Genomic DNA, 25,318 nt, shown 5'->3' with positions numbered 1-25,318 from the left:
CAAACTCAGTCATTAACTTTTGCAGCTCCTCACTTGAATCCGTTACCAGCAAACAACAACTGACTCGCCTCCCAGGCCCTTTCATCCCCCACAGACTGCATACTCCCTCCCATCTCTAAGTCTCTTGTATTTACTTCCCTTATCTCCCCATTCATAAACAAATTGGACAACCATGGTGACATCACATACCCCTACTGCTAGCCTTCCTTCAATTGGAACCATTTACTCTGTTCTCTTCATACTTATACATATGCTTTACACCCTTGATAAGAACTCACTGCTTTTAGTAGCTTTTCTCCCACACCTTATATTCTTAAGACCTTTCACAAGGCATCTCAATCGTCCATATCATATGCTTTCTCCAGGTCCATAAATGCCATATACAAATCCATCTGTTTTTGTAAGTATTTCTCACTCATTTCTTAAAATCAAAGAACTGATCCACACATCCTCTAAACCTCTTAATACCACACTGCTCCTCCCCAGTCTGATGCTTTGCTAGATGCCATCACCCTCGTAATCAATACCCTCCCATAAATCTCATAGGTATACTCAACAAACTTATACCCCAGTAATTTGAACACTCATCTTTATCCTCCTTGCATTTATGCAGTGGCACTATAAATACATTCCACTAATTCTCAGGCACCTCACCATGATCCATGCATACATCAAAAATACTTAGCAACCATTCAGCAACACAGTCACCCTTTTACTTAATAAATTCAGCCACCCTGCCACATTTCATCTCTTCACCAAACCATTCTCCATGGCTCTCACACTTTGCATAATACCCTGACCAAGACACCCTACATCTGCCACTCTTGTCATCATACATATTTAACAGTCCTTCAGAATACTCACTCCAACCCCTCCTCTGTCACTAACTGCTATCACTTCCCCTTTTACCCCCTCCTCCATTGTTCCAACTTATTCTCTTGTCTTTTGCACATCATTTGCATCCTTTCAAAACATCTAATTCTCCCTAAAGTTTACTGATACTCACTCACCCAACTCTCATTTGCCCTGTTTTTAAACCCCTGCACTTTCCTCTTGAATTCCTTCTGCTTTCTTTTATACATCCCCAATCATTTGCACTCCTTTCCTGCAAGTACCACCCAAGTACAACCCTGGTATACCATATCGTTCCATTTCATTCTATTCCTTGCACGCCAGTCACCCTCCTGTATGTTCAGGCCCCGATTGCTCAAAATCTTTTTCACTTCATCCTTCCACCTCCAATTTGGTCTCCCGCTTCTTGTTTCCTCCACTTCTGACAGTCATATCCTCTTTGTCAATCTTTCCTCACTCGTTATCTCCATGTGTCGAAGCCATTTCAACACACTCTCTTATGCTTTCTCAACCACGCTCTTTTTATTACCACACATTTCTCTTACCCTTTCATATTTTACTTGATCAAACCATCTAACACCACATGTTGTCCTCAAACATTCAATTTCCAGCACATCCCCCCTCCTCTGCACAATCATATTTATAGCCCAGACTGCATACTTGCTCCTCTTTCCAAAACTCTTGCATTCACTTCCCTAACCACCCCATCCATAAACAAACTGAACGACCATGGAGACATGATGCACCCCGCCTCAAACTGACATTCAGTGGGAACCAATCACTTTCCTCTCTTCCTACTCGTCCACGTGCCTTACATCCTTGGTAAAAACTCTTCACTGCTTCTCGCAACTTACCTCCCACACTATATATTCTTAAAACCTTCCACAAGCATCTCTATCAACCATATCATATGCCTTCTGCAGATCCATGAATGTGAAATACAAATCCATCTATTTTTCTAATTACTTCTCACATACATTCTTCAATACAAACATTTGATCCACACATCCTCTGCCACTTCTGAAACCACACTGCTCTTCTCCAATTTGATGCTCTGTACATGCCTTTACCTTATCAATCAATACCCTCCCTTATAAGTTCCCAGGAATACTCAACAAACTTATGCCTCTGTACATGCCTTTATCCTCTCAATCAGTACCCTCCCATATGATTTCCCAGGAATACTCAACAAACTTATGCCCCTGTAATTTGAAACCCATCTTTATCCCCTTTGCCTTTATACAATGGCACTATGCATGCATTCCGCCAATCCTCAGGCACTTCTCCATGATGCATACATACATTGAATATCCTTATGAACCAATCAACAACACAGTCATCCCCATTTTTGATTTCCATTTACATTACTGATTACAGTAAGCCCCTAGTTATACCCTGCACTACCAATCACTAATCCCTGGTCTCCTGTATGAGAACTGCTGACACACTCACTAATCTGCTTCCAAAACACTTGCCTATCATGATCTTTTCTTCATGGCTAGGAGCATGAGCACTGATAATTACCCATCTCTCACCATCCACTTTCATTTTCACTCGTCAGTCTTGAGCTTACTTCCTTACACTCTTTTATACACTCCGAAAAATCCTGCTTTAGCAGTAGTGCTACTCCTTTTTGTAGATGTTGTCCTCTCACCTACCCCTGACTTAACTCCAAAGACATTTCCAAACCATTCATCCCCTTTACCCTTAAGCTTTTTTCTTTTTTCTTTTCTTTTTTTTTTCTCTCTCAAAGCTAGAAAACCAGGTTTCTTTCCTCAGACTTACTACCCGTCTCTCCTTTCTTTTGATCTTGGTTACATCCATGCATGTTTAAACACCCCAGCCTCAGCCTTCAAGGAGGAGAGCACTCCCTGCTTGGCACCTTCTGTTCCTTCCTTTAAGAACTGAAAGAAGAAAAGGGGGAGGGGGTAATCCAGGAAACAGCAAACCACAGTTAACATTTAACAGTTGCCAAATGCTTTGGGATTTAGTTCCTCTCTGAGAAGTCATTTTGGGAAGTTAACTACATTAGAACTCTTCTTTTCTAGATGATAATTGGGTACCAATGCACTGATTCCATTCACACCCTAATCCTGTTACCTGGTGGCTAGGATACAAGTGATTATTGGCCCATACTGATTGAACTTGTGTAACATAACCATTGTTTACTAATTTGGTGTCTGATATTTATCCTGCTGGTGGTGTTATTTTTCTTTTTGCATTTATGGTATTACAGTAATGTTCATGCTTGTGATGTGTATGAGGGTAATGCATCTGTTTTTCTGACTGAGTGGGCTCTATCTACCTCTGACCCTGGGAATCATGTGCTTGTGCATGTTTGTATATATCCTTGATATTCTAGTGGTAAATAAAGATTACGTTTTATATATTCTTTCATAACCCAGATCTACTCCAGAACAAGTGACTCATTATTTCTGTCTGTGATAATCGCCTGGTTGTTAATAGGGGTCCTCTTCATGTCACCATGGTAACATAAGGACTCGTTTGACCTGGGATCATCTTAAATTGAATGTATCTTTTTGTTATTTTGATTAATCATTTTTACTGCAACATCTGACTTGTACAACAGACTAATTTTGTGATATTTTGCACCCAAACAGATGGGCCCAGCATTTTGCATAGCTAGGCTGTTATTCATGTCACCAACCTCACCATGCACTCATTGTGTCCATGCATGTTCAGCATTATGTTGTGTGTTTATGCCATGCTTCTTGCACAGGATTATTATGAAGCTCTTGATATTACTTCTGTTGAATTCAATATACTCTAGTGTATGCAGATGAAAATGGGTTACTCAGAAGAGCTGCCATATTGAGGAAGCTGATGAGTTCGGGCAACTCCTGCCTCATGTCTCCAAGGAGGAAAAGCAGTGAGAAGATGAGCTCCAGAAATGGCAACACAAAAGGAACTTGTTGAGTTACAGGAATGGCAGGAAGATGCTGCATGTTGACATGCCCCAGAACTGTCTGATGTTCAATGCTCAAATAAGCAATCCACCAGCTCTTCCAGTATTATTCATTTAGTTCTAAAGTTTCCCAAACTGAAGTGATATCAGGAAGGCACCAGTACCAAACTGATTGTTCAGGGACCTAGCTGAGAGCTACAGACTCTCAGAGCAGCTGAATGTGTGTGTTTCTCTGTCTTTCAAGGACAAGTGAGCTGAGATCCTTTGCCACATTGACATGGCTACTAAATCATATGATATGATACAAAAAGCTCTATTAAAAGCTCATGGGCTCATTGAGAGAAGGGTTAAGTGCTAATTCCCACACAGAATTTGTACTAGACAATGATTGTGCAGCTCAGTTTGGTACCAGGCTCTGGTGTTATCTGACTGTGGTTCATTAAAAGCTACATCCCAAATATGTGAAACTGCGAACACAGTTTCAGAAATCGTGTCCAGAGATGTTTAGAGTCTACATCAAATTTCAAGGGGCCAGAACCTCCTGAGACATGATTGAGAATGCCACTGCACACACTGAAGCACACAGCAACTCTGCTCATCATCAGTATAAACCTCACAAACATCATCAGAGAGTTGCCAAGATGACCATTTAGGTCATCAGTCACATAAGACTGAATTATCATGCCAGGTAAACAAACTGCTGTTGCAGCAAAGTCTTGAACCACCCAGCAAGCCAACTTCATGCAAATGTAAGGCGTGGTGTGACTTCTATTGCACTTCAGCCCGCACCATTGTATAGGTCTTAAATAAAAATTTGACCCAAGGAACAAATGAGACTGACGTGAACCTTGGTGTAGTTGTGCTGTTGAGTTATGCAGAGAAACCTGCACGATTCATAACTTAAACAAAAGTGTGCCAAATGACGCTATAATTGAGGATATCTGCTAACCAATTTGTTGAAGAACATGCAGGTAGCAACTAAATGGATGGTGCTAAATCCATGAAAATGTGATATGTTTGGGGAAGCTTATGATGCATGTTTCAATGTGTATGGTGGTAGCACAAGTGAAACTTTCTGGTCATTGCTGCTGGCTCCCATTCACACTGAGGTGGATACATACAACTGGGTTTTAGCATGACCTTGAGTCAGCAACACAGATTGCTGGACAGAGGAGGGGTGTGAGTGGCATCAGCAGCATCTTGATATGGTAACACTGCTCCAACTTTGCCCTTAGCTGCACCTTAAGACAATGGCACTCCTACAAGTGCTGCTGACAAGTAGTAGTAGCGCATCTCATCTCTACCTTAACCTTTGCAAAAGTTGACATAAACGAGATTCTGCATGGAGACGGAGCTACAAGAGTGCTGTAGTCCATGATACAGCCCAGTGCTACAACACTTTACCAGTACAGGTACACCACCGAATTTTTTGGCAACTGATGGTTCGGCACCTCCTTTAGTCCGGACAAAATTACGTGAGGGAACTTGAAATTATGGTGGCTACCAGACTAGTTTACTGGGTTGCCACAGATGGCGTTGTGTGTAGGGCATGCTTATTTACATTCTTTACACTGCATTTGTTAGTGGTGATACCGCAATTCTGTGAGATTCTTAGCTTATTTTACTTAAATTTATCCCTAGCTTTGGCTTCTAAGACATATGAGAGTGTCAGTCATGGTGTCAAATGTAAACACCAGTCCATATCAATCCAAGATAAAGTAGAACTGTTGAAAAAAATGGGCTGTGGTGTTTTGGTGCGTAAGCTGTGTGCCATCTACAGTATTGGTTCATCATCTCTTTATGATATGAAAAAGCAAAGGGAATGAATATTGAAAGTCAATGCAGACAGTGATTCCAAGAAGCAAATGATGAGAGAAAAACAATGAAAGATGGTAAGAGTACTGATTGAGTGATGATGGAATGGTTTTGACATTGTCGGAGTGATGGAGTGGACTTGTCAGGTAGCATGATAATGGACCAGGCTAAGTTGTTCCATAAAAAAATTAAATTACAACATGAGTATGACTATAGTGAAGGATGGCTTCAAAGATTCAAGAAGCGTCATGAGATTTCCATGAATAAAGTGCGGAGAAAAGTGGTTTACAAACCACGAAGGAGTTGCCAAGTATGTGGACGAATTTGTGAAACGTGTAGCTGATGAGTACCTCAGTCCTGAGCAGGTGTATAATGCAGACGAAACTGCATTGTTCTGGCGATGCACACCTAAGAAAACACTAACAATAGAAGACGAAGAAGACCCCACAGGATTCAAACAATCTAAGGACAGACTTACCATCTTAGAGTGCTCAAACATTTGATATTTGTTTAATTGAAATTTCTAGCAGTCCATGGTATACTTTAGGCACATGGGAGATGTATAATTAGTGGGTTAGAGGTGTGTTGATGAATTATTATTTCGTGACCACGGTTGTTCCGGCAAAATAGTTAATCCGGCAATCCGGAACCAAGGGTGCCGGAAAATTGGTGGTGTACCTGTATTACAACTATATGTGACTTTGCAGTTATACCCCCAGTGCTAATGAGATAATGTCATTGATGCATCAAACTTCCGTGGGTGACAACACTGTAGAGCAGACATACAGCAAAAGTTCCTGCCGCTGTTTCATAGAAGCCTTCTATTGCTTCAGCACTAACTTTCTTCAGGAGTTTACATTCCCTTACTGCAAGATGCTTTGACTGCTGCATTACCACTGTCTCCAATCCTCTTCATCTGCATTCACGTACAGTGCTTTGTTACGCCTTTCAATGGTTCCTACAGAGACCTGTATAGGACTTGAATTCTCTCCCACTGGATTTCACTGATTAGGAATCTACAAACAGCAAGAGCTATTTGCAAATCTGAAGAGCTATCTACATGCCACAACCAGCTGCCTAATCAATATATTGGAGTAAAGCCATCACATCAGATAGTGTTTGGGATGTTTTTTGGATAATTTTTGAGTAAATCCTTAGAGTTATGTCACCGATGTAAATTGGTGGGCTAGCCGCGCATTACTAGTGTTAAACTATTATCCATCTTATGCTAGTATTTCCTCGTTCAACACTTAATTTTACAGTTACCAAGTGTTGGGTATCTCATTGCACATGGTCATATGTATGTCACCAGCAAACCACTGTGAATTTGTTGATAGATGTTGAGTGTTTTGTGACTCATTTTCTTGAATAGTTGTTTTAGCTAATGAGATAATTGGGAATTCTTAACTGTTCCAAGTTCATTGAATACATATATACTGACTAACATTCGCACCCTGATACTTTTACCAGATTGTCAATATACCATAATCATTGATGCATCGAAAGTGAACTAGCAGTACATTATTACTAGTGATGTAATCTGTTTATTACCGGTAGTTTTGCATGTGAGATTATTTTGCTGTCATATTTGGTGGTAGAATTATTTTTGTGTTGTGTATTTATGGTATCACTGTTTATGTGTGTGCTGTGAGTGAGGATGTTGCACCTTTCCAAATATTTTTGTGGTAGGATCGTCCTTAACCTTCTCTAATTCTGGGAATTGTGTGCATTTGTATTTTTTGTTATTCAGCTTGCAATTAAGTATACATATTCTTGTTCTTGCACTTGTAAATAAAAATTTTTTGTATACTTGTATTTATCTTACCCAGGTTTGCCTCTCGTACCATGACCCATAATCTTTATTACTTTGATGATTTCCCAGTGATTACAGGGGCCCTGTGTGTACCCATATGGTGACTGATTTTTAAGACCTTCCTAGTCTTAGGATCATCTTGAACCCAGCTTCTTACCCATTTTCTGAATAATTGTCTTAACTGTCACATCTGACTCATATGTCAGAATCATGCTGTAACAATCCAACTTCTTTTTTGCTTCATCTGATGATGTGATATTTGCACTAAAGATAACTTAATGCACACCTTCACTATTCCACATTGTTCTGGTTTCCCATTATTCTCCTGTCTTGTATTACAACTTTCTGTTGCGCATAAAATCTCAGAATTTTTTCTTATCTCATTTAGTTATTCATGTATTTCTTATAGAGTTAATGTCACCTTGCATTATTGTTAACTTTATATGGATTATTTATTGACAGTTCTGTTCTCCATTCTACTTGTTTCTTATTGCAGTGGAAGTCTTTATATATTTTGCACTGTGTGATGATCACATGCTGTAGCATACATTACACAGAAGGAATACTTAGTGAAATTATAGAATGACAGCAGATTGTGAGATCACCATAGTATGATGAGTACTTTAAGATATTCTTGATGAGGGACAAATGTAAAATAGAAGACAGAATGATGAATTACAAAATTTTATATTATGACTTTTGCAATAAAACGTGATTATTATATCTTAAGAGATGATTTTGGTAGTAGGTGTAAGAAGCACATCAAAGTTTTATTGAATACCAACATAGTAATTTGCCATATATTTCTTTTCCTTCTAGTCCTTCAGAGCTCTTCATGACTGCTGTGAGCCATCAATGTTTTCATTTGACCGTTTAGTATTATCAGTAATTAGTGACCCTCGGGCAACGTTGGATGGTCTTTTGCGGGCTAGAGAACTTGCATTACAAGTAGTAGAAAAGGAAAAGAGACTAAGAGCTCAGCTAGCTGAGATTGGTAAGTTTTTGTTTTGAGTTTGATTTTACAATAAGAGATAGATTGTGAGGGCCATTATAGATTTTCTTTTTGCATGTAGTACACACACACACACACACACACACACACACACACACACACACACAGGCTATAGAAAAGGACGTGCATTAAAGTGTGGGTATTTTGGAAATTTAATGTTTGAGGACTATGTGGTGTGAGGTGGATTGAATAAGCAAGTAATGAAGGACAAGAGAGAGATGTGGCAATTAAATGTGCCTGGTTTAGAGAGTTGAAGAGAGTATACTAAAATTGCTTGGACATAGGGAGAGAATGAGTGAGGAGAGGTTGACAAAGAGGCTATATGTGTCAGAAGTTGAGAGAAGACCAAACTGGAGACAAAAGGAAGGGAGTGAAAAGATTTTTAGTGATCAGGTCCTGAACATGCAGGAGGGTGAGAAGGGTGTAAGTGATAGAGTGAATTAGAATGATGTGGTATACAGGGGTCATCATGCTGTCAGTGGACTGAACCAGGGCATGTGAAGCAGCTGGTGGAACCATGAAAGGTCTGTGGGGCCTTTTTGTGGATAGGGAGCTGTGGTTTTGGTGCTTTGCACATGAACAGCTAGAGAGTGGGTGTTAATGAATGCTTCATATCTTCTTCTGTTCCAGGTGCTATGTCACTAACACGGGAAGTGTTGATCAAGTATGAAAAATATATTTATACTTGATTGCCATTTCCTGCATTATGACACTTGGCCGTTTTACTTATATCATCATCATTCATTAATCAATGTCTCTGTATGCATATTAGTGGCTTTGTTCAGTCACATAGAAAACTCTTTAGACTACAGTATACCAGAGTACTTGAAAATTGGATAGATTGTAGAAGTATATTTGCTGGTATATTTACATGCTCCTCTTGAAGTTTAGTTATTGACCACTTGTCTTGTCCTGTCATAGTGGGTTTTAATCAAAGTTGGATCAGTTATTCATATTATTGACCCATAGCTTATGTTCAGCATTATGATTGAATAATGCATCTATATGTACATCAGTAAATACTTCCCAAACTGTATTTTATGGTCCCTTTCTTAGATCATGTTAAATTTTGATCAGACTTGGTAATGGAATCCTTTGGTAAGATGCATTAACAAGAGTTATGCTCACCAGACAAACTATGGGGTTGAGTTGTTATCTGAAAGCTTTTGATTATAGAGTAGTGCTCACTCAAGAAAAATGTTTTTTTGTAAGAGGATGACTAGCATTAATTTTTATGGTAAATAGATGGCACAGACTGAGAAAATGAGAGATTAATGCACGCCAAATTTGTTGTCATAGTATATCACTGCAGTGTTCACATAAACTGCATTTATTGGGAAAATATGATAAAATCACAGTCAAGACTAGTTACTGTAGTGAACATTTCATAAGACTTGTAGAAATTTTGAATATCCTGATCTTGAAGGATTTAAATGCTCAGTATCATGATATAATACACTTTGTTGATTTTAATTAAATTTGTGTGCATGTTTATGGTTATCAGTTTTATTTTTTCTCTTTCCAGGTCTAGAAGCAAGTGAAAGGCTGTCAACACCTGATTCTCATAGAAAAAAGAAGAGTCGATTTATTGAAGATGAGGAAGAAAATATGTGTGAAATGTGTAGACAAAACCTTTATGTTGCTCTTGTAAGTTTATTGGTAAAGTATTAAATCCACTACACATATATCAAATCTATTACACTTCTTTAGTTTTTAGACAAAACCTTTATGTTGCTCTTGTGAGTTTATTGGTAAAGTATTGAATCCACTACACATATTCATATCAAATCTATTACACTTCTTTAGTTTTCCATTTTTATAAGAATGTATCTTTTTTGTAAAAGTTGAATGGTGTATGTAGAATCTCTGAAATAGTAGGTTTATGGTATATGTCGTCATCATTAGAATTTAGTTACTGCTTGAACGATTAGTGCAAGGACCGTCACACATCACGGATAATGAGACATATCCCATTTGCCAGTCACAATACATACCCTGTTTTAGACTCGGATAAAGGACCAAACAGAGGTTGGGTAAGAACAACCAGAGGAGGAAATGACACTAGTCTCCTTCTACGAAATGATAAAGGAACTTAAAGCAATCTGCCAAATTCAAGAGAACAGAGCATATTTAGTCCCATAACAACATAGAAGCAAGTCATGCAACATTTATTATATATCAACAAACATTATATATCAACATTTTTTTTTTTTTTTTGTCGCTGTCTCCCGCGTTTGCGAGGTAGCGCAAGGAAACAGACGAAAGAAATGGCCCAACCCACCCCCATACTCATGTATATACATACGTCCACACACGCAAATATACATACCTACACAGCTTTCCATGGTTTACTCCAGACGCTTCACATGCCCTGATTCAATCCACTGACAGCACGTCAACCACGGTATACCACATCGATCCAATTCACTCTATTCCTTTCCCTCCTTTCACCCTCCTGCATGTTCAGGCCCCGATCACACAAAATCTTTTTCACTCCATCTTTCCACCTCCAATTTGGTCTCCCACTTCTCCTCGTTCCCTCCACCTCCGACACATATATCCTCTTGGTTAATCTTTCCTCACTCATTCTCTCCATGTGCCCAAACCATTTCAAAACACCCTCTTCTGCTCTCTCAACCACGCTCTTTTTATTTCCACACATCTCTCTTACGCTTACGTTACTTACTCGATCAAACCACCTCACACCACACATTGTCCTCAAACATCTCATTTCCAGCACATCCATCCTCCTGCGCACAACTCTATCTATAGCCCACGCCTCGCAACCATACAACATTGTTGGAACCACTATTCCTTCAAACATACCCATTTTAGCTTTCCGAGATAATGTTCTCAACTTCCACACATTCTTCAAGGCTCCCAGAATTTTCGCCCCCTTCCCCACCCTATGATCCACTTCCGCTTCCATGGTTCCATCCGCTGCCAGATCCACTCCCAGATATCTAAAACACTTTACTTCCTCCAGTTTTTCTCCATTCAAACTTACCTCCCAATTGACTTGACCCTCAACCCTACTGTACCTAATTACCTTGCTCTTATTCACATTTACTCTTAACTTTCTTCTTTCACACACTTTACCATACATGAGTCAAATGCAGCATTTGTGGCATTTGTAAAAATGTACACTAAAGATCATGTAAAAAGTGAGTTTTGGATTCCAGATTAGAACCTACTCATATTACTGAACAATCATGTGGAGGAGTTGGACTGTATATAACAGATATGTGAATAACAGCTAAGCTAAACTCCTCCATTGATGTAGAAGTGCTCATTTTCGAGTTCAAAAACCAAAACCTAGTTTAAAACCTACTCATATGCCACTTGACTGAACAATCATGTGGAGGAGTTGGACTGTATATAACAGATATGCGAATAACAACTGAGCTAAACTCCTCCAGGAATGTAGAAGTGCTCATTTTTGAGTTCAAAAACCAATACCTAGTCGTTGCAGGAATCTGTAGACCACCAGGTGCAAAACTACAGGAATTTAAGGTGCATATAAGAGAGATGTGTGGTAATAAAAAGAGTGTGGTTGAGAGAGCAGAAGGGAGTGTTCTGAAATGGTTTGGTCACATGGAGAGAATGAGCGAGGAAAGATTGACAAAGAGGATATATGTGCCAGAGGTGGAGAGAACGAGGAGAAGTGGGAGACCAAATTAGAGGTGGAAAGATGGAGTGAAAAAGATTTTGAGTGATCGGGGCCTGAACATGCAGGAGGGTGAAAGGCATGCAAGGAATAGAGTGAATTGGAATGATGTGGTATACTGGGGTTGACGTGCTGTCAATGGATTGAACTAGGGCATGTGAAGCATCTGGGATAAACCATGGAAAGTTTTGTGGGGCCTGGATGTGGAAAGGGAACTGTGGTTTTGGTGCATTATACATGACAGCTAGAGATTGAGTGTGAACGAATGTGGCCTTTGTTGTCTTTTCCTAGTGCTACCTCGCGCACATGCGGAGGAGGGGGCTGTCGTTTCATGTGTGGCGGGATGGCGATGGGAATGAATAAAGGTAGACTATGAATTATGTACATGTGTATATATGTATATGTCTGTGTGTGTACATATATGTATATGATGAGATGTATAGGTATGTATATGTGCATGTGTGGACGCGTATGTATATACACGTGTATGTGGGTGGGTTGGGCCATTCTTTCATCTGTTTCCTTGTGCTACCTCGCTAACGCGGGAGACAGCGACAAAGTATGATATGAAAATAAAAAAAAAAATGTATGCATTGAAATGTATAGGTATGTATATGTGCGTATGTGGGCATGTATGTATATACATGTGTATGTGGGTTGGGTGGGCCATTCTTTCATCTGTTTCCTTGCGCTACCTCACTAACACGGGAGTCAGCGACAAAGAATGATAGAAAAAAGTAAGAAACATCCATATCTTGACCTCTTCAGTAACTCACATGCAAAATGGAGACAGGGAGGAGGAAGGAAACAACATCATAGCCAAAGCCATATATAGGAGGTTACTTGGAGAAATAACTGACAAAGAGAGTCATTCAAACTGTGTGACAAGTTCTCCCTCCATCTGCAAGTAACAAAACCAACATGAAGAAATATCATTCTGTAGTTAATCTACACAAATAATGTGGACCTTATATGAAACATCACCATCTCAGACTGCCTGTATTTTGATCACAGCCTAATTTGAAGTAGGATAGGTTTGGATGCTTAACTACCTGGGAAAAACAACATGTATGACTATGGAGGTGTATGACTGCACTTTAAAGAGTAATTTGAAAGATTGGGAAGATGTAATCAATGAGATTCTGCAACACTGTGGGAAATTCGTTTGAGTACCGAATCAGAAGGGAAGTGTGTTATTAACATGACCACTTTGGTGTTCCAAATGTGCAGAAAGCACAAAAGGTTTAAGGTAGAATGAGAAAAATAAGCACTCCACAGAGAGTATTAAAAAATTGCAGATCATCTAATAACCAACACTCACATGGTAAAGGAAAGTGATTTAACAGACACAGATCATGAATTCAAAATGTCATATATGTGTGAAATGTAAAGAAGAGGCAAGAGCTATTGATGAACTAAGAAATAGCCCAGAATACTTTCATTCATTTGCAAAATGCAAAAGAAGGACCACATACTCCATTAGCCCCTAAAGTCTGAAGAGTTACAGCCAGATTTGTGAGATTCCAGAAAATCAATGTGAATTGGTAATCAGTGAGTCAAAAACCAACTAAAGTTATAAGACCTAACACACTTCTGCCTATACAGTCACCTTTGGACTGGACACCTGAAACTCTTTCTTCATAAAGAATACAGACCACCTTTTGCATGAGAACTGAACATCTTCTGGAGCAAATGTCTAGATTCGTGCATCATCCGCAAGAGTTTGACACTTCTATTTCCTCTCCACAAAGATAAAAGTAAAGCAGTCCCAAAAAACTATTGACTATCAGCACTGACATGCACATTATTGATATCTTCAACAGATTCATAAGAAGCAAGCTGATGCAATTTATAGAATCAAACAATCTGCATAACCCATGACATGGTTTCAGGATAGGAAGATCATGCATCTCAGTTGTTTTATGATGTGATATGGTTGTTGAAATGCAGAAGAAGAGGTAAATTACTGATATGATTTACACAGACTTTGTAAAAGCCTTTGATATGTAGGACCATGGTGTCATAACATGCAAAATGCATAAGATGGGAAAATTGGGAAGATTAGGAGATGGACATACAACTTTTTTACACAGTATGTAGAAGTAGAGAAGGCCATCTCCAGTACCTCTATAGTAAAAATCTCAGTCCTCCAAGGAACTGTACTAGTAACCCTCCAGTTTGTCTTTCTTATATCTTACCCTGATATGATCACAAGTCACGGTTTCATATCATCCTTTGCAGATGAAAATCACATCAGAAGAGTTTGCTGAAAGGGTACAAAGAGACATAGATGAGGTCCTCAACTAGGCTACTGAAAACAGTATCCTTTTCATTGAGAATAATGTTCAACTACTCTGGAATGGAGAGAATGAGGAAATCTAAAAGAATACAGAGTACTTGACAGATATAGACATTATCATAAACCAGATTTATTTATATTTTTTTCATTTATAGTACTTGATCACCATTTCCCTCATTAGGGAGGTATTGCTTAGAAACACATGAAGAATGATCCATCCACTCTCTTATGCATACATACACATATATTCACTTAGTGTACATATACATGTATTTATTTATTGTATTTATTGTGCATAATTGCCATTTCCTGCATTAGTGAAGTATCACCAGGAAACAGAGGAGGGAAAAGTTATCCACATTTATTTATATTGTACTTAATTGCTGTTTCTTGCTTCAGCAAGGTAGTGCCAGGAAACAGAGGAAGGATGGCTCATCCACTAATATATAAATACATATAAATGTGTGTGGATGTAACCAAGATGAGGAAAAAGGAGAGACCGGTCGTATGTTCAAGGAAAGGAACCTGGATGTTTTGGCTCTGAGTGAAACAAAGCTAAAGGGTAAAGGGGAAGAGTGGTTTGGGAATGTCTTGGGAGTAAAGTCAGGGGTTAGTGAGAGGACAAGAGCGAGGGAAGGAGTAGCACCACTCCTGAAACAGGAGTGGTAGGAGTATGTGATAGTGTAAGACAGTAAACTCTAGATTGATATGGGTAAAACTGAAAGTGGATGGAGAGAGATGGGTGATTATTGGTGCAAATGCACCTGGGCATGAGAGGTAAATGTTTTGGGAGCAGCTGAGTGAATGTTAGTAGTTTTGATGCACGAGATCGGGTTATAGTGATGGGTGATTTGAATGCAAAGGTGAGTAATGTGGCAGTTGAGGGAATAATTGGTGCACATGGGGTGTTCAGTGTTGTAAATGGAAATGGTGAGGAGCTTGTAGATTTATGTGCTGAAAAAGGACTGGTGATTGGGAATACCTGGTTTAAAAAGAGAGATATACATAAGTATACATATGTAAGTAGGAGAGATGGCCAGAGAGCATTATTGGATTACATGTTAATTGTTAGGCACGCAAAAGAGAGACTTTTGGATGTTAATATGCTGAGAGGTGCAACTGGAGGGATGTCTGATCTTTATCTTGTGGAGGTGAAAGTGAAGATTTGTAGAGGTTTTTAGAAGAGAGAATGTTGGGGTGAAGAGTGGTGAGAGTAAGTGAGCTTGGGAAGGAGACTTGTGTGAGGAGGTACCAGTAGAGACTGAGTACAGAATGGAAAAAGGTGAGAACAAAGGAGGTAAGGGGAGTGGGGGAGGAATGGGATGAAATTAGGGAATCAGTGATGGCTTGCGCAAAAGATGCTTGTGGCATGAGAAGCGTGGGAGGTGGGCAGATTAGAAAGGGTAGTGAATGGTGGGATGAAGAAGTCAGATTGTTAGTGCAAGAGAAGAGAGAGGCATTTGGACAATTTTTGCAGGGAAATAATGCAAATGAGTGGGAGATGTATAAGAGAAAGAGGCAGGAGGTCAAGAGAAAGGTGCAAGAGGTGAAAAAGAGGGCAAATGAGAGTTGGGATGAGAGAGTATCATTAAATTTTAGGGAGAATTAAAAAGATGTTTTGTTGTCTTTTCCTAGTGCTACCTTGCACACATGCGGGGGGAGGGGGTTGTCATTTAATGTGTGGCGGGGTGGCAACAGGAATGAATAAGGGCAGACGAGTATGAATTATGTACATGTGTATATATGTATATGTTTGTGTGTGTATATATATGTATACGTTGAGATGTATAGGTATGTATATGTGCATGTGTGGAGGTGTATGTATATACATGTGTTTGTGGGTGGGTTGGGCGATTCTTTTGTTTGTTTCCTTGCTCTGCCTCGCTAACGCGGGAGACAGTGACAAAGAATAATAATAATAAAAAGATGTTTGGAAGGAGGGAAATAAAGTGCATAAGACAAGGGAATCAGTGGGAACTTCAGTGAAGGGGGCTAATGGGGAGGTGATAACAGGTAGTGGTGATGCGAGAAGGAGATGGAGTGAGTATTTTGAAGGTTTGTTGAATGTGTTTGATGATAGAGTGGCAGATATAGGGTGTTTTCGTCGAGGTGGTGTGCAAAGTGAGAGGGTTAGGGAAAATGATTTGGTAAACAGAGAAGAGGTAGTAAAAGCTTTGCGGAAGATGAAAGCCGGCAAGGCAGCAGGTTTGGATGGTATTGCAGTGGAATTTATTAAAAAAGGGGGTGACTGTATAATTGACTGGTTGGTAAGGTTATTTAATATATGTATGACTCATGGTGAGGTGCCTGAGGATTGGCAAAGAATGCATGCATAGTGCCATTGTACAAAGGCAAAGGGGATAAGAGTGAGTGCTCAAATTACAGAGGTATGAGTTTGTTCGAGTATTCCTGGGATATTATATGGGAGGGTATTGATTGAGAGGGTGAAGGCATGTACAGAGCATCAGATTGGGGAAGAGCAGTGTGGTTCCAGAAGTGGTAGAGGATGTGTGGATCAGGTGTTTGCTTTGAAGAATGTATGTGAGAAATACTTAGAAAAGCAAATGGATTTGTATGTAGCATTTATGGATCTGGAGAAGGCATATGATAGAGTTGATAGAGATGCTCTGTGGAATGTATTAAGAATATATGGTGTGGGAGGCAAGTCGTTAGAAGCAGTGAAAAGTTTTTATCGAGGATGTAAGGCATGTGTACGTGTAGGAAGAGAGGAAAGTGATTGGTTCTCAGTGAATGTAGGTTTGCGGCAGGGGTGTGTGATGTCTCCCTAGCTGTTTGATTTGTTTATGGATGGGGCTGTTAGGGAGGTGAATGGAAGAGTTTTGGAAAGAGGGGCAAGTATGCAGTCTGTTGTGGATGAGAGAGCTAGGGAAGTGAGTCAGATGTTGTTCACAGATGATACAGCGCTGGTGGCTGATTCATGTGAGAAACTGCAGAAGCTGGTGGCTGAGTTTGGTAAAGCGCGGTTATTAGGTACAGTAGGGTTGAGGGACAAGTCAATTGGGAGGTAAGTTTGAATGGAGAAAAACTGGTGGAAGTGAAGTGTTTTAGATATCTGGGAGTGGATCTGGCAGCGGATGGAACCATGGAAGCGGTAGTGAATCATAGGGTGGGGGAGGGGGTGAAAGTTCTGGGAGCGTTGAAGAATGTGTGGAAGTCGAGAACATTATCTCGGAAAGCAAAAATGGGTATGTTTGAAGGAATAGTGGTTCCAACAATGTTGTATGGTTGCGAGGCGTGGGCTATAGATAGAGTTATTCGGAGGAGGGTGGATGTGCTGGAAATGAGATGTTTGAGGACAATATGTGGTGTGAGGTGGTTTGATCGAGTAAGTAATAAAAGGGTAAGAGAGGTGTGTGGTAATAAAATAAGTGTGGTTGAGAGAGCAGAAGAGGGTGTTTTGAAATGGTTTGATCACATGGAGAGAATGAGTGAGGAAAGATTGACCAAGAGGATATATGTGTCAGAGGTGGAGGGAACGAGGAGAAGTGGGAGACCAAATTGGAGGTGGAAAGATGGAGTGAAAAAGATTTTGAGTGATCAGGGCCTGAACATGCAGGAGGGTGAAAGGCGTGCAAGGAATAGAGTGAATTGGAACGATGTGGTATACCAGGGTCGACGTGCTGTCAATGGATTGAACCAGGGCATGTGAAGTGTCTGGGGTAAACCGTGGAAAGTTGTGTGGGGCCTGGATGTGGAAAGGGAGCTGTGGTTTCGGTGCATTATACATGATAGCTAGAGACTGAGTGTGAACAAATGTGGCCTTTGTTATCTTTTCGTAGTGCTACCTCGCACACGTGAAGGGGGAGGGGGTTGTCATTTAATGTGTGGCGTGCTGGCGACGGGAATGAATAAGGGCAGACAGTATGAATTAAGTACATGTGTATATATATATATGTCTGTGTGTGTATATATATGTATACGTTAAGATGTATAGGTATGTATATGTGCGTGTGTGGACGTGTATGTATATACATGTGTATGTGAGTGGGTTGGGCCATTCTTTCGTCTGTTTCCTTGCGCTACCTTGCTAACGCGGGAGACAGCGACAGAGTATAATAAATATAGAATATATATATATATATATATATATATATATATATATATATATATATATATATATATATTATATTTTTTTTATTATACTTTGTCGCTGTCTCCCACATTTGCGAGGTAGCGCAAGGAAACAGACGAAAGAAATGGCCCAACCCCCCCCCATACACATGTATATACATACGTCCAAACACGCAAATATACATACCTACACAGGTTCCATGGTTTAACCCCAGACGCTTCACATGCCTTGATTCAATCCACTGACAGCACGTCAACCCCGGTATACCACATCGCTCCAGTTCACTCTATTCCTTGCCCTCCTTTCACCCTCCTGCATGTTCAGGCCCCGATCACACAAAATCTTTTTCACTCCATCTTTCCACCTCCAATTTGGTCTCCCTCTTCTCCTCGTTCCCTCCACCTCCGACACATATATCCTCTTGGTCAATCTTTCCTCACTCATTCTCTCCATGTGCCCAAACCACTTCAAAACACCCTCTTCTGCTCTCTCAACCACACTCTTTTTATTTCCACACATCTCTCTTACCCTTACGTTACTCACTCGATCAAACCACCTCACACCACACATTGTCCTCAAACATCTCATTTCCAGCACCTCCATCCTCCTGCGCACAACTCTATCCATAGCCCACGCCTCACAACCATAGAACATTGTTGGAACCACTATTCCTTCAAACATACCCATTTTTGCTTTCCGAGATAATGTTCTCGACTTCCACACATTCTTCAAGTCCCCCAGAATTTTCGCCCCCTCCCCCACCCTATGATCCACTTCCGCTTCCATGGTTCCATCCGCTGCCAGATCCACTCCCAGATATCTAAAACACTTCACTTCCTCCAGTTTTTCTCCATTCAAACTCACCTCCCAATTGACTTGACCCTCAACCCTACTGTACCTAATAACCTTGCTCTTATTCACATTTACTCTTAACTTTCTTCTTCCACACACTTTACCAAACTCAGTCACCAGCTTCTGCAGTTTCTCACATGAATCAGCCACTAGCGCTGTATCATCAGCGAACAACAACTGACTCACTTCCCAAGCTCTCTCATCCCCAACAGACTTCATACTTGCCCCTCTTTCCAAAACTCTCGCATTTACCTCCCTAACAACCCCATCCATAAACAAATTAAACAACCATGGAGACATCACACACCCCTGCCGCAAACCTACATTCACTGAGAACCAATCACTTTCCTCTCTTCCTACACGTACACATGCCTTACATCCTCGATAAAAACTTTTTACTGCTTCTAACAACTTTCCTCCCACACCATATATTCTTAATACCTTCCACAGAGCATCTCTATCAACTCTATCATATGCCTTCTCCAGATCCATAAATGCTACATACAAATCCATTTGCTTTTCTAAGTATTTCTCACATACATTCTTCAAAGCAAACACCTGATCCACACATCCTCTACCGCTTCTGAAACCACACTGCTCTTCCCCAATCTGATGCTCTGTACATGCCTTCACCCTCTCAATCAATACCCTCCCATATAATTTACCAGGAATACTCAACAAACTTATACCTCTGTAATTTGAGCACTCACTCTTATCCCCTTTGCCTTTGTACAATGGCACTATGCACGCATTCCGCCAATCCTCAGGCACCTCACCATGAGTCATACATACATTAAATAACCTTACCAACCAGTCAACAATATAGTCACCCCCTTTTTTAATAAATTCCACTGCAATACCATCCAAACCTGCTGCCTTGCCGGCTTTCATCTTCCGCAAAGCTTTCACTACCTCTTCTCTTTTTTTTTACCAAATCTTTTTCCCCTAACCCTCCATTTGACACCCCCCGCCCAAAACCCCCTATATCTCCCAACTCTGTCTTAAAACAATTCAAAAAAACCTTCAAAATACTCATTCCATCTCCTTCTCACATCCCCACTACTTGTTATCACCTCCCCATTTGCGCCCTTCACTATTCCCATTTGTCCCTTTTCAAAACCCCCTTTTTTCCCCCTTCCAGAAAATTTTTTTTATTTCCACACACTCTCTTTCCCTTTCTTACTTACTGGGTCAAACCCCTCACACCCCATAATGTCCTTAAACATTTTTATATGACATATGAATACATACATGCACATACACATACATATACATTTTTTTTTTTTTTTGCTTTGTCGCTGTCTCCCGCCCTTTGCGAGGTAGCGCAAGGAAAAGACGAAAGAATGGCCCAAAAACCCCCCCCATACCTGTAAATACATAAGCCACACAGCAATTTACATACCCTTAAAAAACTTTCCTTTTTGGTTTACCCCAGAGTTTCAAAGGGCCCTGATTCAATCCATTGACAGCACTCAACCCTTTTTAAAACCCATCTTTCCAATTCACTCTTTTCCTTTCCCCTCCTTTACCCTCCTGCATGTTCAGGCCCCGTTTCCCAAAATCTTTTTCACCCCATCTTTCCACCCCCAAATTTTGGGTCCCCCCTTTCCCCTCGTTCCCCCCACCCCCGGACACATATATCCTTTTTGGTCAATCTTTTCATCATTCTCCCCATGTCCCCAAAACCTTTCAAAACCCCCCTTTTTCTGCTCTAAAAACCCAAAACCTTTTTTTTACCACATTTCTCTCTTCCCCTTCTTTTTTTTATTTTTTTTAAGTCAAACCACCTCACCCACATATTGCCCTTTCAAACTTCTTTCCAGCCCCTCCATCCCCTGCCACAACTCTATCCATAGCCCACCCTCCAACCATAAACATTGTTGGAACCACTTTTCCCTTCAAACATCCCCATTTTTGTTTTCCCGAGATAATGTTTCAAACTTCCACACATTCTTCAAGGCCCCCGGGAAATTTTCCCCCCCCTTCCCCCACCCTATGATCCACTTCCGTTTCCCATGGTTCCATTTGCTGCCAGATCCACTTAGATATCAAAAAAACACTTCACTTCCTCCAGTTTTTTCCATTCAAATTTACCTCCCAATTGACTTGCCCCTAAACCCCTACTGAACCAAAAAATTTAAAACCCTTGCTCTTATTCCCCTTTTATTTTAAACCTTTCTTTTTCAACACTTTCCAAAACTAAATTCACCAGCTTCTGCGTTTCTCACATGAATCACCCACAGGCTGTATCATCAGCGAACAACAACTGATCATTTCCCCAAGCCCTTACCCCAAACAAACTTCATATTCCCCCTCTTTCCAAAACTCTTGCATTTACCCCCTAAAACCCCACCCAAAAAAACAAATTAAACAACCATGGAGCATCCCACCCCCCCCAAAACCCAACATTCATTTGAGAACCAATCACTTTCCTCTCTTCCTACAGGGCCCACAGGGCCCTTACTTCCTTGATAAAAATTTTTCCCACTGCTTCAAACAACTTCCTTTCCCCCAATTTATTTTTAATACCTTCCACCCGAGCATCTTATCAACTCTATCATATGCCCTTTTCCCGATCCATAAATGTACATTTCAAAAACCATTTGTTTTTAAATATTTCTCACATACATTCTTCAAAACAAACACCCGATCCACCCCAAACCCCTACCCCTTCCCGAAACCCCATGCTCTTCCCCAATCTGATGCTCTTTTACAAGCCTTCAAACCCCCTCAAAAACAATACCCTCCCAATTAAATTTTCCAGGAATTCTAAAAAAATTTTTTACCTCTGTAATTTTAGCACTCACTCTTATCCCCCTTTTTCCTTTGTAAAAGGCACTAAGCAGCTTTTTTGCCAATCCTCAGGCACCTCACCATGAGCATACATACATTAAATTAAAACCCTTTCCAACCCTTTAAAATAAGTCCCCCCTTTTTTAATAAATTCCCCTGCAATACCATCCAAACCTGCTGCCTTGCCCGGGTTTCATCTTCCCAAAGCTTTTTTACCTCTTCTCTGTTTTCCAAATTTATTTTCCCTAACCCCCTCACTTTGCACACCCCCTCGACGAAAACACCCTATATCTGCCACTTATCATCAAACACATTCAACAAAACCCTTTAAAAAAACTACTCCAAACTCCTTCTCACATCACCACTACTTGTTAACCTCCCCATTTGCGCCCTTCCTGAAGTTCCCCCTTTGTCCCTTGTCTTACGCATTTATTTACCCTTTCCTTTTTTTCCAAAAAAAAAACCCCCCTTTTTTTTTTTAAATTTCCCACCCCAAAATCTCCCCCTTACCCTTACCGTTTTTTTTTTCTTTACCCCCGAAAACAAACCACCCCCCCCAAACCCCCCCCACATTTAAAATGTTTTTCCTTTTAAAACCCTTTCATTTAAATTTGCCCCCCCCCCCAAAAATTTTTTTTAAAAAAAACATACAAAAAAGCACCCCTTACCCCCCATTAAAATAATTTTTTTTCCCCAAATTTTTTTTTTTTTTTTTTTTTTGCTTTTTGGTTTCCCGGCCTTTTTTTCTCCCGCCTTTTGCGGGGGGTTAAAAAACGCAAGGAAAAGGGGCCCCCCCGGAAAAAAAAAAATGGGGTTTTAACCCCCCTTTTATTTTTTTCCAAAATGTAAAAAATTTTTTCCCTTAAATGCCTTTTTTTTTCCCCCAAAAAGCACCCAAAAAAAAGGGGGAACCAAAAACCCCCAAAAAACAAAATTTAATGAAATATACAAAAATTTATATATATACAGAGACATATACATATAAAATTCATACTTGCTGCCTTTTAAACCCCTTCCCTTGCCTCCCCGCCACCCCATGAAATGGGGGGACCCCTCTCCCCCCTTTTCATTTTGAGGTAGTGCTAGGAAAAGACAACAAAGGCCACATTTGTTCACACTCACTCTCTAGCTGTTATCTGTAATCCACCGAAACCACAGTTACCTCTCCACATCCAGGCCCCACAAAACTTTCCATGGTTTACCCCAGATGCTTCAAATGCCCTGATTCAATCCATTGACAGCACATCAACCTCTGTATACCTCATCATTCCAATTCACTCTATTCCTTGCACGCCTTTCACCCTCCTGTATGTTCAGGCCCCGATTGCTCAAAATCTTTTTCACTCCATCCTTACCCCTCCAATTTGGTCTCCCACTTCTCCTCATTCCCTCCACCTCTGACACATATATCCTCTTGGTCAGCCTTTCCTCACTCATTCTCTCCATTTGACCAAACCATTTCAATACACCCTCTTCTGCTCTCTCAACCAAACACTTTTTATTACCACACTTCTCTCTTACCTTCTCATTACTTACTCAGTCAAACCACCTCACACCACATGTTGTCCTCAAATGTCATTTCCAACACATCCACCCTCCTCTGCACAACCCTATCTATAGCCCATGCCTCACAACCATATAACATTGTTGGAACTGTTATTCCATCGAACATACCCATTTTTGCTCTACGAGATAATGTTATCACCTTCCATACATTCTTCAATGCTCCCAGAACCTTTGCCCCCTTCCCCACCCTGTGACTCTCTTCCACTTCCATGATTCCATCCGCTGCCAAATCCATTCCCAGATATCAAAAACACTTCTTCCTCCAGTTTTTCTTCATTCAAACTTTCCTCCCAATTGGCTTGGCCGTCAATCCTACTGAACCTAATTGCTCTTATTCACATTTACTCTCCGCTTTCTTCTTTCATACACTTTACCAAACTCAATCACCAGCTTCTGCCATTTCTCACCTGAATCAGCCACCAGTGCTGTATCATTGGCGAACAATAACTGACTCACTTCCCAAGCCCTCATATCCATAACAGACTTCATACTTGCCCCTCTCTCCAAAGTTCTTACATTCACCTCCCTAACAACCCCATCCATAAACAAATTAAACAACCATGGAGACATCTCGCACCCCTGCCTCATACCAACATTCACTGAGAACCAATCACTTTCCTCTCTTCCTGCTCGTACACATGTTTTACAGCCTTGATAAAAGCTTTTCACTGCTTCTAGCAACTTACCTCCCACACCATTTACTCTTAATACCTTCCACAGAGCATTTCTCTCAACTCTGTCATATGCCTTCTCCAGATCCATAAATTTTACATACAAATATATCTGTTTTTCTAAGTATTTCTCATGTACATTCTTCAAAGCATACACCCCATTTACACATCCTCTACCACTTCTGAAACCACACTGCTCTTCTCCAGTCTGATGCTCTCTACATGCCTTGACCCTCTCATTCAATACCCTGTCATATAATTTCCTAGGAATACTCAACAATCTTATACCTCTGTAATTTGAACACTCACCTTTATCCCCTTTCCCTCTGTGCAATGGCATTATGCATGCATTCCGCCTGTCCTCAGGCTTTTCACCGTGAACCATGCATACATTGAATATTCTCACCAACCAGTCAACAACACAGTCACCCCCTTTTTTAATAGATTCCACTTTAATACCATCTAAACCTGCTGCCTTGCCTTATTTCTTATTTTCTCTAATTTCTCAGTATTGTTTTACCATTTGATAGATGCTGAAGCACCAGTTGTCCAAATTTATGCATTTTATTTTAATGAAGTTATCTCCTTCACAGGGGCATCATTAGGTATCTTCAAAAAAAGTGCAGAAAAAACTACATAGCAAAACTAGGATATATGTAAAACTTAAACAAAATATGAAAAGGAAACACTTGGAAAAAACATAGTACATAACACCCAAAAGTATAGGAAAACACTAAAAGTGAAACAAATTAACAATACCATGAAAGGTAGTATAAGTTACAGTCTAAATACAGAATATGGAAACAAAAATATGGAAAAATTTGCAGTTGAGGAAACAATATAAAAGGAGGCAGGACTATAGCAAGGAATATAAAAGGAGGCAGGACTATAGCAAGGAATATAGCAAGGCCATGTGAGACTGTTATTGTCCGGATGTAGAGTTGAGGTCAACTTGGGCT

General features: G+C 40.3%; 1 protein-coding gene across 6 annotated transcripts in view; it reads left to right on the top strand.

Moving 5' to 3' along the window:
* LOC139756395 (uncharacterized) overlaps positions 1 to 25,318 on the top strand; it is a 665,354-nt gene that overhangs the window by 502,941 nt on the left and 137,095 nt on the right. For all 6 annotated transcript variants that reach the window (XR_011714330.1, XR_011714331.1, XM_071675809.1 and 3 more), the window contains 2 exons: positions 8,226 to 8,400; positions 9,944 to 10,065. Coding sequence is in view for 4 of the 6 variants with exons in the window: in XM_071675809.1 (XP_071531910.1) it covers positions 8,226 to 8,400; positions 9,944 to 10,065 (297 nt within the window). In the remaining 2 variants the exon portion in view is untranslated. The remainder of the gene's footprint in view (positions 1 to 8,225; positions 8,401 to 9,943; positions 10,066 to 25,318) is intronic.

Source organism: Panulirus ornatus, chromosome 21, assembly GCF_036320965.1.
Source record: "Panulirus ornatus isolate Po-2019 chromosome 21, ASM3632096v1, whole genome shotgun sequence".
NCBI classification, from domain to species: Eukaryota; Metazoa; Arthropoda; class Malacostraca; order Decapoda; family Palinuridae; genus Panulirus; species Panulirus ornatus.
Note: the sequence above shows the minus strand (reverse complement) of the source record. Positions and strands in the feature narration are given on the sequence as shown.